The sequence below is a fragment of the Gymnoscopelus braueri genome (genome assembly GCF_963280865.1).
Source record: "Gymnoscopelus braueri genome assembly, chromosome: 3".
Classification (NCBI taxonomy): Eukaryota; Metazoa; Chordata; class Actinopteri; order Myctophiformes; family Myctophidae; genus Gymnoscopelus; species Gymnoscopelus braueri.
In genome coordinates, this window is record NC_137612.1 from 2514501 (window position 1) to 2531644 (window position 17144).

At 43.7% G+C, this 17144-nt stretch overlaps 1 protein-coding gene across 1 annotated transcript in view; it reads right to left on the reverse strand.

The window, feature by feature from the left end:
* The window catches only part of LOC308082960 (uncharacterized protein), a gene marked incomplete at its 5' end in the record, with an annotated part of 29651 nt that extends 25279 nt beyond the window's left edge, over positions 1 to 4372 (reverse strand). The window contains 6 exons of the mRNA XM_080425040.1: positions 548 to 700; positions 1228 to 1433; positions 3273 to 3460; positions 3857 to 3976; positions 4090 to 4175; positions 4261 to 4372. Of these exons, the coding sequence (XP_080281166.1) occupies positions 548 to 700; positions 1228 to 1433; positions 3273 to 3460; positions 3857 to 3976; positions 4090 to 4175; positions 4261 to 4372 (865 nt within the window). The remainder of the gene's footprint in view (positions 1 to 547; positions 701 to 1227; positions 1434 to 3272; positions 3461 to 3856; positions 3977 to 4089; positions 4176 to 4260) is intronic.
* Between the last annotated feature and the right edge of the window lie 12772 nt (positions 4373 to 17144).

Genomic DNA, 17144 nt, shown 5'->3' on the forward strand with positions numbered 1-17144 from the left:
GACCTGATACTGTAGGGAGGAGAAAACATGTACCGTAAATTTCGGCCCTGCGGCTTATATAACGGTGCGGCTTATCTATGGATTTTTACAGCTAACGGCCACTAGGGGACCTCCTAAATCTATGCATTTTACACCCGCGGCTTATAGTCCAGTGCGGCTTATATATGTTCCAAACATTCAATTTAGCTGCTGCGGCTTATAGTCAGGTGCGGCTTATAGTGCGAAAATTACGGTACATATGTTTATGGTTATGACACATGACACACTAGAGAACCCACACCTACAGTATGTGAGAATACTACTATTGCTACTGCTGCGACTACTATAAGAAGAAGAAGAAGAAGAAGAAGAAGAAGAAGAAGAAGAAGAAGAAGAAGAAGAAGAAGAAGAAGAAGAAGAAGAAGAAGAAGAAGAAGAAGAAGAAGAAGAAGAAGAAGAAGAAGGTGGTGAAGGTCATAAACCAGCATGAAGAGTAATAATGAGAGTGTTGTATACAGTAGGTGGTACAGACCCTCAGGTTGTCTATAGGGGTGGTAGATCTGGATGCCCATTGGTCTGTCTGTGGTGCTGATGAGCTTGGTCTTGTTGGTACCCTGAGTCTTGTGGGCTCTGTAGATGGAGTCGGTCTCCCACTCTGTCCAGTAGATGTGCTCCTCAAACAGAGTTATAGCAAAGATGTAGGGGATGTCCTGACTCACAACTACAACTACAGATACAGAAAACATAAAGAGTCAGAATATTATAAAATGTACTTACTCACCATCACAATTCACTCCAATTTAGAATAATCCTGACTCCACAATGAACAAGAAAACACTTGTTAATCAGAACATGGATTGCAAAGGGCATCACACATCTTCAACATCTCTTATTTTACTCTTGAATTAGTAGAGACTGTTCTATAACAGGAGAAAATGAGGTAATATTTGGTTCATGTGTATTGTTGAATATCCACTGGTTGTGTTGTAGTGTCAACTGTGAAGAAGGTGAATAACAACCGCAGACATCCCACCCTGGAAAAAATCATTTCATATATATATTTTTAATATATTCCACATATATGTTTAACATATACGTGGATATATATGATCTATATATGACACATATATTTCCTATAAATGTGTGTGTGTGTGTGTGTGTGTGTGTGTGTGTGTGTGTGTGTGTGTGTGTGTGTGTGTGTGTGTGTGTGTGTGTGTGTGTGTGTGTGTGTGTGTGTGTGTGTGTTACCTGTGTGTCTGTTGGTTCCGTCCAGGTTGGCAAACTCAATGTAATCCTCCTTGGCATCAGCCCAGTAGATGCGATCATTGATGTAGTCTAATGTCAGACCGTAGGGCAAGGAGATCTTCTCCTTCACGATGACTCTCCTGTTGGTGCCGTCCATCCCCATCCTCTCTATGTGAGGGTTGACACCGTGGTCTGTCCAGTACAAGTATCTGTCAGAGAGACACTGTGTCAGGGTCACTATTCACAACAAATCACACATACAGTGAGTGTACAGTACTAGTAGACAGGCAATATGATAAGACATCCATGGCTCAAAAATCTTTTTCATGCTTTTGTATGATTTGTTTTAATCATCTTAGGTGTCATTATGTTTGGACTTTGCTTCATAGGAGCTCCAGAAAATATAGACAGCTAAAAAGCCCCAATAATAATACAATGTCTGAGAAAGTAACATCAAACTATGTGTCTGTGTCTGTGTCTGTGTCTGTGTCTGTGTGTCTGTGTGTCTGTGTGTCTGTGTGTCTGCGTGTCTGTCTGTCTGTCTGTCTGCAATCTGGGAACCCATCGCCAACTGAAAATGAAAAACAGCGCCCTCTGCTGTTTGTTCTATGTCTGTTGGCTCTGGGCGGACGAAAACGTAACACCAGAGCGCAAGGAAACCGGTGTTTGTGTATGCCTTCAGCGCATCACTTCCGGTTGGTGCGACTATGTTTTCATTCCCACTAACAATATTTCTACACGGAAAACTAACACCACTTCTCCCAGAGAACATGGATCGTTTTGGTTATAAGCCCACTTGTTTCTATGATGAAAGAGCAAGTTAAAATGTGAATATCTTTCCGTGGTTTGTCTGCTCCGCGGACGCTATTGTTAAATTAGTTTCGGTTTGTTTCGAGGGGGGAAGGATCGACGGACACGTGAATCCCGCCCACTACATTTGATTGGGTAAAGCGCGGCCTGCTTCCTGATCTGAAGGCACGCCCACTTGTAGCCAATTCGCACACGTTATGACGAGCCTTCACGACAGATTCCAACGCAGAGCAGAATCTGTTCTTGAGAGATTAGTCTGTCTGTGACAACTTATATGATATTATTTAAATTGCCCTCATGTGTTAAATGTAACCCTTCTAAATTATTCTGTAGCTACATTAGGTAGCTACAGGATATCACGCAATCTCATCAGTTTTAGTCTTGTTTCACAGGATGGTTGATAAATTCAGCATGATCACATAGTGCTCATACCCGCATAACCGCGGGAAGAAGGGGTGCTGGGGGGGCTGCAGCACCCCCTGAGAATAATCTATGAAAAAAAAATATATATAAATATATTTTTTGGGCGGTGAAACCGCCCCTATAAGTGAGATTTGGAAAAATGTACAAATATCTTGGGCAGTGAAACCGGCCCTAAAAGTGAGGTTTGGAAATTTGTACAATTATCCTGCGCTGTGATTGGCCAATCACAATCTATTCAGGACTGTGATTGGCCAGTGTCACATGACACATGTGCATAGCCCTATATAAGCAACCATAACTTAAAAAAAAACAAATTATTGTTTTTTTTTAGTTATGGTTTTGTCCATCATAAAGTGTGTTTTACAAAAGATAAATGTATTTATCTTTTGTACATGATTGATCGACTCCATTCAGTATTGTGATTAGCTAGCAAGACACATGCTGACACTAAGTGGCTCTTTCAGATCAAAGCATATATATTGGTTGACTCCATTCAGTATTGTGGTTAGCTAGGAAGACACCGCCCACTTCACACAGGGTGTGATTTTTTAAATATTTTTGCATAATGTCCGTGTTGTTGTTGGTCGTTATTTGGGGGGGATTTAGTGCAATATGTGTTCTGGAACGGAATGAACCGAATTCAAGTAACAAAAAACGATACCACGTGCGCACACACTACATGCACGTGCACGCGTGCACACACACACACACACACACACACACACACACACACACACACACACACACACACACACACTACGTGCGCGTCTATGCGTGCGCACGCATACAGCACCCTTAACCTAAAACATGCTTACCCGTAGCGTACATCTACAGCCATGCCACGTGGCTTGTCCAGGCCGGTGTTGACCAGAACTGTTCGGTACGACCCATTTAGTTTGGACACCTCTATGGTGTCCCTGTCACTGTCACACCAGTACAGGTTTCCTCCTATCCAATCAACAGCCAGACCGCCTGGTTCGCTGATCAACGTGTTGTGAAGGACCTGTCAACGAGCAATACAAGCTTTCTTTCTTTCTTTCTTTCTTTCACTTAAATTTATTTTGCCATTTGTGTGCTTTATTTGTTAGATAGGATAGTGTAGAGACACTAAATCAAGTACAGAGAGAGGAGAAACATAGAACCCAAGACCAGGAGGCGGATTCCTTGTCTGAAAAACTGCCACGACTGGTCGTCGTGGCTCACAAGGAGCACATGGCTGAGCCACCAGAAATTCTGTTTCCTTGTTATCCATTTAATGCTTTAAAAGTGATATCACAAAACATTTTGAAACATTTGATTACAAGTATAAACATTTTGAATACAAATAAGAATATAAACATGTTTAATATGATTTCCCTTCCCCATCATCTGTCCTCATTGTTGTCATTGTCACACTGACCTGGACGTCACTGCCATTGATGTTCATGCGACTGATCTTGCTGTTTGGGGGAGTGTAGTCTGTCCAGTAGATCATCTGTTGCTGATAGTTAAAGTCCAGACCCATTGCATAGGGTGAGTCCTGTCACACCACAGTAGTTGTGTTAGTCTCTGACAGGAATACATTCCAACATGTCAAAAGCAGTCTGTACAGAGTATTGTATATGATGTGTTGTTATGTTCAGTGGTTTTCACCTGTTTGAGCACTGTGGCATTGGAGCCGTTCAAGTTCATCTTCCTCAGAAAGTTGAAATTGGCAAAGATGAGGAATGGCTCCACCTCTGGAGAAAGTAAGACATGGTTTACCTTTAAAAATCCACACAGCTCTCAAAGCAGGACTATGGTTGTTTCTTACCAGATGTGGACTTGCAGATGGTGGGGTCTTCAGGGCTGAGCTGGAAGCCCTCCACACAGAGACAGTGGAAGCTGCCAGGTGTGTTGATGCAGTGCTGGGTGCAGGGATAGGTGTTACACTCATCTACACACACACACACACACACACACACACACACACACACACACACACACACACACACACACACACACACACACACACACACACACACACACACACACACACACACACACACATAATTGACAGTGTTACGCCCATAGACTCTACAGACCGTAAATGACTCCTATTTATCTTTTTATTGTTTTATATGGTGTCGTATCCTAAGCAACCGGAAAGATTGGTTGGGACCAGAGCAGGGGTGAGGAATGAATGCTATTGGTTGTGTAGCTTGTCAATCAAAGCATCCCAGGTAGCCACTCCCCTCCTAGAGCATACCCTACTTTATCATCAATTTTCAAATAAATGTGATCATAATTTACCAAAACGCATATCATGGTGATTGAAAAAAGACTTTAAACTAGTGACTGGAAGCATATAGTATTTATGACAATGTTTATTAAGGTAAGAAAATCAAGGCTAAAGTTCGGCAAAAACCCATCCGCTTGTATTGAGAGTTCTTTCTTCTGACACCAGCAGGGGAGAAACAGTGAAACTACAGGCCATTCATATGAACTGTCACTTCATATATAGACTCAATTTCAAAGGCGGATGCTGGAACCTTTTCAACCCAAAACATTCATTTCATTTCAACACAATTCATCACAGCATTTACAGCACTCTGGGGGAGAAGATGACAGCCTCCACGCGGCCTCCCCTGCAAGTAACGAGAGATGGTGAAAGACCAGCTCGTGAAACCAATGTCGCCACCCAATCATCGTCAAGCTGGCAGACCTGGCAAAAAGTCGGGGGATGCAAGTCCACGCCAGGACAGGGACGGGTATCCATCCCGACGGTCGACCACCAAGGTCTGGCAGTGCTCCAGCTAAACGTCAAGGGCCTCACCAACGCCAAACTCGAGATCATAAGTCACCTCACCGACTCCCACACGGTTGCAGCCGTCCTCCTACAGGAAGCCCACTGTATGGTTAAATACACCCTCAAGCTGCCCGGGTTCCACCTAGCTGGTTGCATCCCCAGCAGACATCACGGAATTGCGACCTTTGTGAGGTCTGATCTTGATCTGATCTGATCTGACCAAGATACAGGCAACATCTGTTGTAAATGTGTACAAGCCTCCACCATCTACACTGACCGTGTCGGCCCTCCCGCTTGCTCAGGCACCTGCCATCTATGCAGGGGACTTTAACTGCCAGCACACTGACTGGGGATACTCCCACACTACACCAGACGGAGAGACGCTGTGTTCGACCCCAAAGAGCCACCAAGTTTCCACTCTTCAAGATAGAACACCTTCACCAACCCAGACCTCGCATTTGCTGTATGCCACAACAGCGACCCAATGCCGGAGAGACAGGTCATTGATAGGTTCCCCCGGTCACACCACCGACCATCTGTCATCAAAGTCCCCTCACTGGTGCAGCCGGTAGAGGGTAAACCTGTCCGTAGGTGGAACTTCCGGAAGGCCAACTGGCAGGCATTCACCACGGAGACAGAGAGAACATCAGCCTGTCTCCCAGACCCAGACATCGCTGATGTGGACTCAGCATATGCAGCCTACTGCGAAGTGCTCCTAAGTGCAGCAAAGAAGACGATCCCTCGCGGCTACAATGCGAGCTACTTTCCGGGCTGGGACGAAGAGTGCAACCACCTCCTGCGTGAACATCAGCAGGCTGGCTCAAGGGAGGATGTGGAAGCGACTGCAACGGCACTACTCCACAAGCTGGACGCCACCCGAAGGGCCAGATGGACTGAATCCGTTGAGTCAATCGATTTCACCCATTCCAGCCGTAAGGCGTGGCAGATTATCAACCAGCTCACTGGCAGGAAAACAACACCCCCCAAGTGCCCTGTGACAGCAGATGCCATTGCAGCCCAGCTCCTGAAGAACAGCCAGTTTCAAGGTGCAGACAAGAACTTTGCCCGCTCTACACTGTGCGAGGTATCTTCCCTCTCTAGGGCACCCAGTGTCGATGTTGACATGTCCCGACAGTTTACAACCGCTGAACTTAGGGCCGCCATCGGCAACCTTAGGCAAGGCAAGTCCCCGGGGCATGACAACATCCACCCAGAGTTCGTGACCCACCAGAGTGAGACAACATCTGCCTGGCTGTGCTCTCTTTTCTCATCCTGCTTCCAGAGGTCCAAACTACCAAAGACCTGGCGCTGTGCTGCTGTTATTGCCCTACTGAAACCAGGCAAAACTGCGGAAGACTCCAAGGCCTACAGACCCATCTCACTGCTCTGCGTCCCATTTAAGATTCTGGAGAGGATGATCCTCAGCCGCATAGAACCAGTAGTAGACCCACAGCTTCCAAGGGAACAGGCTGGTTTCCGGCTGGGCAGATCAACAGTAGATCAAGTAACCCTGCTCACCCAGGACATCGAGGACAGCTTTCAGGCCAAAGAGAAAGCTGGGGTAGTGTTGCTCGACTTAACAGCCGCATACGACACCGTCTGGCACCGTGGACTTCACCTGAAGCTGCTGAGGACTATCCCAGACCGGCATATGGTGAAGTTCATAATGGATATGCTGTCCAACCGCAGCTTCATCCTCCGGACCAGCGATGGCCAGCGAAGCAGACTGAGGAGAATGAGAAACGGGGTGCCACAGGGGTCTGTCCTCTCACCACTGCTGTTTAATATTTACATCCACGACCTCCCGGAGACAACATCCAGGCAATAAGGTTACGCGGATGATCTGGCCATCATGCTGCGTCGACCAACATGGTCAGCGGTGGAACAGGGGCTCAACCAAGACATGGGCATCTTGGCTGCCTACCTGCGCAAGTGGCGTCTGCACCTCAGTACTGGGAAGACTGTGTCGGTCGCATACCACCTGTGCAACAGAGAGGCCAAAAGGGAACTGTCTGTGTCCGTCGACAACAAGCGCCTGGAGCACCAACTAGCCCCCAAGTACCTCGGTGTTCGGCTGGACAGGACACTGTCCTACAAACAGCACCTTGAGGAAGTGAGAGCCAAAGTGACAGCAAGGGTCTCGCTTATCCGCCGCCTCGCTGGCACAACCTGGGGTGCCTCCGCCAGGACTCTACGAATCTCCACACAATCCCTGGTGTTCTCTGCTGCCGAATACTGCGCCCCAGTCTGGAGTAGAAGCCCACATGTGAAGAAGGTTGATCCTATCATGAACAATGCCCTTCGGATCATAACTGGCTGCTTGAAGCCCACCCCCGTGTCCTACCTGCCAGTCCTAGCGGGAATTGCCCCGGCCGGTCTCCGACGAGAGGCCGCTACCCTCGCACTTGCAAGGAAAGCCCAAGAACATGACTGGCATATCCTGCACGATACAACAACTAAGGCAGCGTCCCCAAGCAGACTCAAGTCCCGTCACCCCTACAACAGGACACCACAAGAGATGCTTGGTTCCATCCCTGAGGACCTGTCTACAAGGGCATGGCTAGCAACTTCCTGGAAGCAGGAATGGGAGTCGGCTGAACCCACACGTCTGCACCATCACATCGAAGACCCGGGAGATGGAGTTGAAGGAGAACATCTACCACGCCGGCATTGGACCCTGCTGAACCGCCTCCGTACTGGGGTTGGTCGCTTCAAATCGTCCATGAAAGAGTGGGGCCTGGCAGACAGCGCAGTATGCGAGTGTGGCGAGCCTGAATAGACTGCCGAACATATAATCACCACCTGTCCTCTGTACAGACCTCCTTCAGAGGCTGGCCTCTTCCAAGTGGGACCAGAGACGAGAGCGTGGCTTTGTGACACTGAGCTGGACATATGACGACGATACACGAAAGAAGAAGACAGCATTTACAGCACTCAACACAATTCATCACAGCATTTACAGCACGCAACACAATTCAAGTTAATCACAAATAATTATTGACAGACGGCTCGGGGACCATTTTGGGCCGTCACAAGTTCACAACACACGCACACGCACACGCACACACACACACACACAGTGGTAGTGTAGAATATAGTTTTGTGTTTGAGTTACTGTTAACTATATTATTATTAATATGAAGTGGCTTGTTATATTGTTATAGTGTTATACTATAACACTATAACAATATAACACTATAACACTATAACTTATAGTGTTATAGTGTTATAGTGTTATATTGTTAGTGTTATAGTAGTGTAACAGTTATAGTGTTATAGTCAGACACTGTGGGTGGAGGTTCTTTAGTGGTGTAGTTGGGGTGTTTTAAGTCTCATAATGATAGGTTTAGTTGTGATGATTAGGTGGGGATTAATATATAGTTCATCACTGATATAAATGCACATTTATTGTAAGAATGTAAACATTCACAGCAGTCTGATGGTTCATGGTTTGAGGCATTTTGTTCAAAACGGGCCACTGCAAACTTTAGATGTCAATTCGTCTTGATGACATGACAATAGAGATAATGTGTAGCGATTTGTCTGATGTTTTGTAAAACAGTAATATAAAATAGAATACTAGAATTAATATAAAATCTGATGTCACCTTTGAAATCATTCACATATAAACACTTTTTGACTGGTGACGTGTAGAGAGTGCGGATCAAACAGTTTGAAACGCTTGGACGAGATCAAGCACAAGCTACACAGATAGGTTACTTTACTGAACATTCTCCCTACCAGGCTGGACGGGGCAGCTTCCCTGTTGAGGGACAGTTTTCTTGGACATGTACAAGGTGATTATGGACGTGTGAAGGAGACGCTGAAGAGGTCTTTGGGATGAAACAGTTTCTGCTGTATTTTCAGACGTTCGTGTCTGTCTGCACGGCCCCGCCAAGTGAACGAGAGTTTGGAAGAGTTTTGCTGAGGATGTTTCCAGGCTCATGGCAGAGACGTCTCGTGAATATGCACAGAATGGGGAGAAGTTGGATCCTGCTCTCCAAGCTAGGTGCCATAAACAGGGAGCAACTGACATGGAAGAGGCGTTGATGGTAGCAAGCCGTTGTGAGCGTGCACGACAGGCTGTGTTGTGAGCGTGCACGACAGGCTGTGTTGTGAGCGTGCACGACAGGCTGTGTTGGGGGGCGACCACGCCGCCTGTGTCGCCCTACGGTCTCCCACATCCTGCTGTGGTGGCTAATCTAAATTCACCACCGACTGCTGTTGTGGACTGTGATGCTAATGCTGCAGAGAAAATCATCCATGTGGTTGAACGCCTCATGGTGAAGATGGACAACTTATCATTACAGTGCCCCGATCAACGGACCCGGACATGGACAAGGCAGTGGAGCGAGTTTCAAAGGGATGCTATCCACAGCGATCACCGAGTAGCAGAGAGGAGCAGACTACGGGCACAGGCTCCACCGCCTGGTGCCGTCGCCATCAGCGCTGCACTAACCATCCCCACAGCGAGCGCTCCATGGCCCGTGAGGCCATGGAGCGACACCTGGACACCTGGTCCTTCATGTGGACAGGAACAAGACAAGGTACCTTCTTGTTTACGTGGAACGTCCCTTCTGCAATGTTCTGTAGTTTGTGTGGTCCCAGCTGAGCGGGGCATCGTACCGGGTGAGGCTGTCTGACTGTTGTACGGTCCCAGTCGAGGTGTCCAACCTATGGTCCCCAGCAGGGTTTTCCTCTGACTCATGTACACCGTCGCTCCCAGAGGCACCCCCTGAACCCCCTGCACCACCACAAGTCCCCGTGGACAGTGGTGGCCTGTGTCGGTCAACTGTTTTGTATACAGTCAATTATTTTCAAAGTTATGCTTTTTACCTCACAGCGATACACAGACAAGGTCAATACTGAGGTGTGTATAGTTGACTGGCAGGCACCAGACTTTGGTAGCAGAGTACATCATTATCTCTGTAAGATTGTAATTGTACAGGTCGGGGAAAAGAAAATATAAGGAGTTACGCCACCACTGACAGTGGTAGTAGTAATGGCATGGGATCACATGGTGTCTATGTGATGTTTCCGGCCAGTCAGTAAAAGACGCCACGGTTGGCTTCACCTGAACTCACGTCTCAGTGTGTGTTTGTTCTCTATTTATGGTGAAGAATGTTCCGTTTGGTTTGAGTTCTTCACACTTTACACAGACGCGTCCCACATCGCAAAGGGGGCCATGTTGGCACAATAAGTGGAAGACCTGGAGAGGGGGGTGGCCTATGCTAGTCACGCCCACCCGAACGACGGTGGTCCACATTCGACAGGGAGTTGTGTGCTGTTTGTAACTTCAGACACGACTTGAAACTCGTCCCGTTCACGACTGTCACTGATCACCGGCCCGTTGGTGAGCCTACGGCGGCTCAATATTGACAACCACTAGACAACTGGACCTGTATGAGTGTGTAAACGTGTTTTAGTGGGTAAAAGTAATAATTTGAGCCTAACATCGGTACGCTCTCCTCTCTTCAGCATCTAGATACTGTAGATAGACCATAGACCCCGCCTACTCTCTGAGTGAACTGCTTCTCTTGGTCTGGTGTTGTAATGTGAACCTAGGATTTATTCGGTACAAAAATGTATTGTCCAATGAGAGTCGGAGGTGGGGGTGGGTCTAACGATAAGCCAATCAGCGAATATTTGCTAAAACAAGCTGTCCGATGACGTCAGATGTAGGCGGATCCGTGGATCTCTTGTGATTGGTTTAGGTATATTTGAATCCCCTCCCCAGAGCTTCAGTCTCATAATCAGGCTAACTGAGAACTGTTGTTCTCTGTGGAGACATTGAGGTGTCATGACAGTCTGTAGTAAGCATGAAAACACAAGTATGATCAGATGCAACTTAGATTAATTAAAATAAAATTAACTGAGTTAGCATAATTAATAAACGATTAATGCATATAAATAGAATATAGGCATCCTCAAAGTGGGGGTAAATATTAGGATTCACTTTGATTTATCTGTAGAAAATGAGAGTGTGAGCTTTTTAGGGCTTCTCCTTAAAGCATTAGTTTACAATAAAAGTGATAGTATAAATAAAACATCTCTCAACAGTAGTCTGAGGATCAACCAGTATAAAGTTAATATAAATAAAACATGTTCTCTCACCAGTAGTTTGAGGATCAACTAGTATAAAGTTAATATAAATAAAACATGTTCTCTCACCAGTAGTCTGAGGATCAACCAGTATAAAAGTTAATATAAATAAAACATGTTCTCTCACCAGTAGTATGAGGATCAACCAGTATAAAGTTAGTATAAATAAAACATGTTCTCTCACCAGCAGTCTGAGGATCAACCAGTATAAAAGTTAAAATAAATAAAACATGTTCTCTCACCAGTAGTCTGAGGATCAACCAGTATAAAAGTTAATATAAATAAAACATGTTCTCTCACCAGCAGTCTGAGGATCAACCAGTATAAAGTTAATATAAACTAGAAAGGTCTCCACCAGGTCAGGTAGGTTATTGTGGGCCAGCAATGTTTGGAATTCGCCAATCAGGATGGAATACAAAAAATCAGATGGAACCATCTTAATCACGTGACTTTAGAGATAACTGTATCGATTTGCATGATGTTTGGACACAATTTGTAGGAGTAATATAAAAATCACACCAATCATGTACAAAATATAAATACATTTATTGAAACACTCTTTATGATGGACGAAACCATAACTTGAAAAAAAACAAATTTATGTTTTTTTTCAAGTTATGGTTTCTTATATAGGGCTATGCACATGTGTCATGTGACACTGGCCAATCACAGTCCTGAATAGATTGTGATTGGCCAATCACGGTGCAGGGTTAGGCGGGGTAATTTTTGGCCAATCACAGTGCAGGATAATTGTACAAATTTCCAAACCTCACATGCTAGCACATGCAATTGTACAAATATCCAAACCTCACTTATAGGGGCGGTTTCACCGCCCAAAAATCACACCCTGTGTGAAGTGGGCGGTGTCTTGCTAGCTAATCACAATAATGAATGGAGTCAACCAATCATGTACAAAAAATAAATACATTTATTGAAACACTATGATGGAAGAAACCATAACTTGAAAAAAACAAATTTATGTTTTTTTTCAAGTTATGGTTTCTTATATAGGGCTATGCACATGTGTCATGTGTGCAGGGTTAGGCGGGGTAATTTTTGGCCAATCACAGCGCAGGATAATTGTACAAATTTCCAAACCTCACATGCTAGCACATGCAATTGTACAAATATCCAAACCTCACTTATAGGGGCGGTTTCACCGCCCAAAAATCACACCCTGTGTGAAGTGGGCGGTGTCTTGCTAGCTAATCACAATACTGAATGGAGTCAACCAATCATGTACAAAAAATAAATACATTTATTGAAACACTCTTTATGATGGAAGAAACCATAACTTGAAAAAAAACAATTTATGTTTTTTTTCAAGTTATGGTTTCTTATATAGGGCTATGCACATGTGTCATGTGACACTGGCCAATCACAGTCCTGAATAGACTGTGATTGGCCAATCACGGTGCATTGTACAAATTGTACAAATAAAATTGTACAAAATTTTACAAATATCCAAACCTCACTTATAGGGGCGGTTTCACCGCCCAAAAATCACACCCTGTGTGAAGTGGGCGGTGTCTTGCTAGCTAATCACAATACTGAATGGAGTCAACCAATCATGTACAAAAAATAAATACATTTATTGAAACACTCTTTATGATGGAAGAAACCATAACTTTAAAAAAACAGATTTATGTTTTTTTTGAAGTTATGGTTTCTTATATAGGGCTATGCACATGTGTCATGTGACACTGGCCAATCACAGTCCTGAATAGACTGTGATTGGCCAATCACGGTGCAGGGTTTGTTGTACAAATATCCAAACCTCACTTGTACATTTTTGGCCAATCACAGCGCAGGATTTGTTGTACAAATATCCAAACCTCACTTATAGGGGCGGTTTCACGACCCAAAAAAGGAAAGTGTTGCAAAAATTGCCCTCCTGGTGGCGCTATAATAAAAGGGTGGCATTTGTTCCTCACCGTAGTGCAAATGAGCGTTTCACCCCAATCGGACGCTGCGTTCATGATTTGTGTCATTTTGTAGAAAATGGGCCACTTCTACAAACTTTAGATGTCAATCTTAGCCAATCAGGATGGAATAGGAAAAATCTAACAGATTCGTCTTAATTACATGACTATAGAGATCATGTGTACCGATTTGTGTGAAATTTGGATAAAATCTGAAGGCTTAATATAAAAAAATATGTTTGACATAAGTCGGCCTACTGGTGGCGCTATAAAAGGCAGATGTGAAAAATGCAGGGCAAAGGTTTTTCCTTGGCCTCTAGAGAATGCGCATACAAAGTTTTAGAAAGATCGGTGCAGTTATAGGTAAAAACACGAATCTGCCTGTTATAGCGCCACCATGAGGTTGATTTGAAAATGTGGCATTTCTTCCTCGGTCTAGTGGGAATGTGCGTGCAAAATTTCACTGAATTTGCAAGCTTCATTCATGATTTGAGGCATTTTGTTCAAAACGGAGCATGCCTGCAAACTTTGGAAGCCATTTTTAGCCAATCAGGATTGAATATGAAAAATCTGAAAGACCGGTTTCGTGTAATGACTATAGAGATACTGTGTACCGATTTGCAGGAGTTTTGGTTTTTTGACAAAAATGTGTTTTGCACAAATCGGCCTCCTGGTGGCGCTATGAGGTTCTGCTGTGGCATAGGGAGTGTGTGTGCACAGTTTCGCTGCGATCAAGCCAACGGTGCCAGAGATTAGCTGTACACAGACAGAATGACGGACGGACACACGGACAGACACACGGACGGACACACGGACGGACACACGGACGGACGGACAGGGGGTAAAACATACTCTCGCCATGCCTTTCGGCCTGGCGGAGACAATAAAACATGTTCTCTCACCAGTAGTCTGAGGATCAACCAGTATAAAAGTTAAGATAAATATGTTCTCTCACCAGTATCTGGATCAGGCTCAGCTGGAGTAGAAGGACCTAAACACACAAAGTACAATAAATAACTATTACATTATAATACTGTCATAATGCATATCAACATTGTCACACATGATACAACATAATAAAATAGTATTCATTTTCATATAATTGGTCCTCAGTAATGAAACTGATCAAACTGTAATAACAGTTAAACTAATCAAACTGTAATAACAGTTAAACTAATCAAACTGTATTAACAGTTAAACTAATCAAACTGTAATAACAGATAAACTAATCAAACTGTAATAACAGTTCAACTAATCAAACTGTAATAACAGTTAAACGAATCAAACTGTATTAACAGTTCAACTAATCCAACTGTAATAACAGTTAAACTAATCAAACTGTAATAACAGTTCAACTAATCCAACTGTAATAACAGTTCAAATAATCAAACTGTAACAACAGTTAAACTAATCAAACTGTAATAACAGATAAACTAATCAAACTGTAATAACAGTTAAACTAATCAAACTGTAATAACAGTTAAACTAATCAAACTGTAATAACAGATAAACTAATCAAACTGTATTAACAGTTAAACTAATCAAACTGTAATAACAGTTAAACTAATCAAACTGTAATAACAGTTAAACTGATCAAACTTTAATAACAGTTAAACTAATCAAACTGTAATAACAGTTAAACTAATCAAACTGTATTAACAGTGTTTTGTCATTAGTTTCAACGTCAAACTCATTCCTGCAGAGGGCATCATTGCACTGTTCAGTGAACAGTCTGATGGAAGTTATTATTATATTTCACACACGCACGCACACACACACACACACACACACACACACACACACACACACACACACACACACACACACACACACACACACACACACACACACACACACACACACACACACACACACACACACACACACACACACACACGATACAGTCCCAGGTTATTGTCACAACTTGTAATGTCTATCAAATCGATTAGTTACAAAGTACCCTAAACCTGTCACCATGGTTACCATCATCACATTCTGTCACCTAGCCTTATACTGCACTGACTGTAGGTCACATTAGGTAACATTGGGTAACAACATGGGGTGTAACACCACCAGAGGAACAGTGCCGGAATTCTGACTTTTCTAGCCTGAAAATAGCCGATCTACAAGCTCACAACACGAGTCCAGCTTGTAGATCGGTCATCATTGTGCACGACACCACGCTCAACTAAGTATAATCAACTAAACCTTTGCTGGAGTTGCATCGTACACCATGAATTAATACAAAGAGGACAATTAAACACTACACTACACAACACAACACAACACAACATAACATGACATGCTGCAGAGTTTGGAAAAGGCAGTAGGCTCTATGCACTCTAAACTGGGCCTCTTCCTTACTTCCTTCAGGTGCAGCATGGAAAAGGAGACAAAGTTTGCATTCTATCTATCTATCATAATAAATGCTGAGAGGCACTTTTTACAGACGAGTAAAGGGCTTTTGATACCCATGTGTGCATGTGTGTGTGTGTGTGTGTGTGTGTGTGTTTTCAGCGTGGTAGAATGAAGGCAGTTTAACCACAGGGGAAGAGTTACACACCATTATAGTTTGGCTATTCAAAAATAGCAGATATACAAGCTCGCTATGAGCTTGTAGATCTGCTATTTTTAAAAAATTGTGGCTTTTTTGCAAATCTTTGAATATATATATTATTTTTTAAAGCTAACATTTTTAACTCAAATCTTTGCTTCTGGGGGTCCCTGGAATAACATATTTTGAGATGGGGGTCCTCGGCCAAATACATATAATTTTGGGGGTCCTTGACATGGAAAGGTTTGAGAACCACTGATATTATAGCAAGTTTTCAAAAAAACTATTAGGATTTAGAAGACATTTGTAGAAACCCCAGAAGCAAATAAAAACATTTTCTTTAAAAAAAAATCACATATCTTCATGATCTTTCCAAAAAATAGCAGATATACAAGCTCGTAGCGCGCACTCGGTGCCACGCACTCGGTGCATGAAATGTCCATATTCAAGTTGCATCATCACATATACACAAACTACAATGACAATAACAAGTGACATACCGTGTGCGCTCTCTGCCCACAATATTCAGGAGTTGTTACGTTTACTTTTTCTTATTTAGTATTTAGTAGAGACTCTTGTTGACATGAAAAGAGCTCCTTTCACCTCTGAAAACTCACTTTGTTCTGATTACCTGAACCTTCACTCAAACAGCTGAATCAATGTTGCTGTGATTAGTGTCACATGATATCTGACCCTTCAACTGACCATATCATGAACTGAACAGTAGATGTCACTATATTACACCTTACAAATACAATATCTGACCCAAAATACAAACATATTCACAATTTACCAAAAAAAATCTGAATTTATATCATGCCATCTCTGGGAAAGCTACAAATTGATAATTTAATAGAATAACAAATGAACAATCCAACTACTGTATGTTAGTTAAAACTAAATGCTGAGTGCTGACTCATCATGTTTTAACATGAGCAGGTTTTAATCTGCCTCACAGCGCTGATAGCTCAGAGGTTAAGGTGTCAGATGTCTGACAGAGTCCCTGGTTCAATTCCCGGGCCCAGCGGACCTTTGCTGACCGTCACTGTTTCCTGTCTCTCTACACTGTTTCCTGTCTCTCTACACTGTTTCCTGTCTCTCTACACTGTGACTGTCTCTCTACTCTGTGACTGTCTCTCTACACTGTGACTGTCTCTCTACACTGTGACTGTCTCTCTACACTGTGACTGTCTCTGTCTCTCTACACTGTGACTGTCTCTCTACACTGTGACTGTCTCTCTACGCTGTGACTGTCTCTCTACACTGTGACTGTCTCTCTACACTGTGACTGTCTCTCTACTCTGTGACTGTCTCTCTACACTGTGACTGTCTCTCTACACTG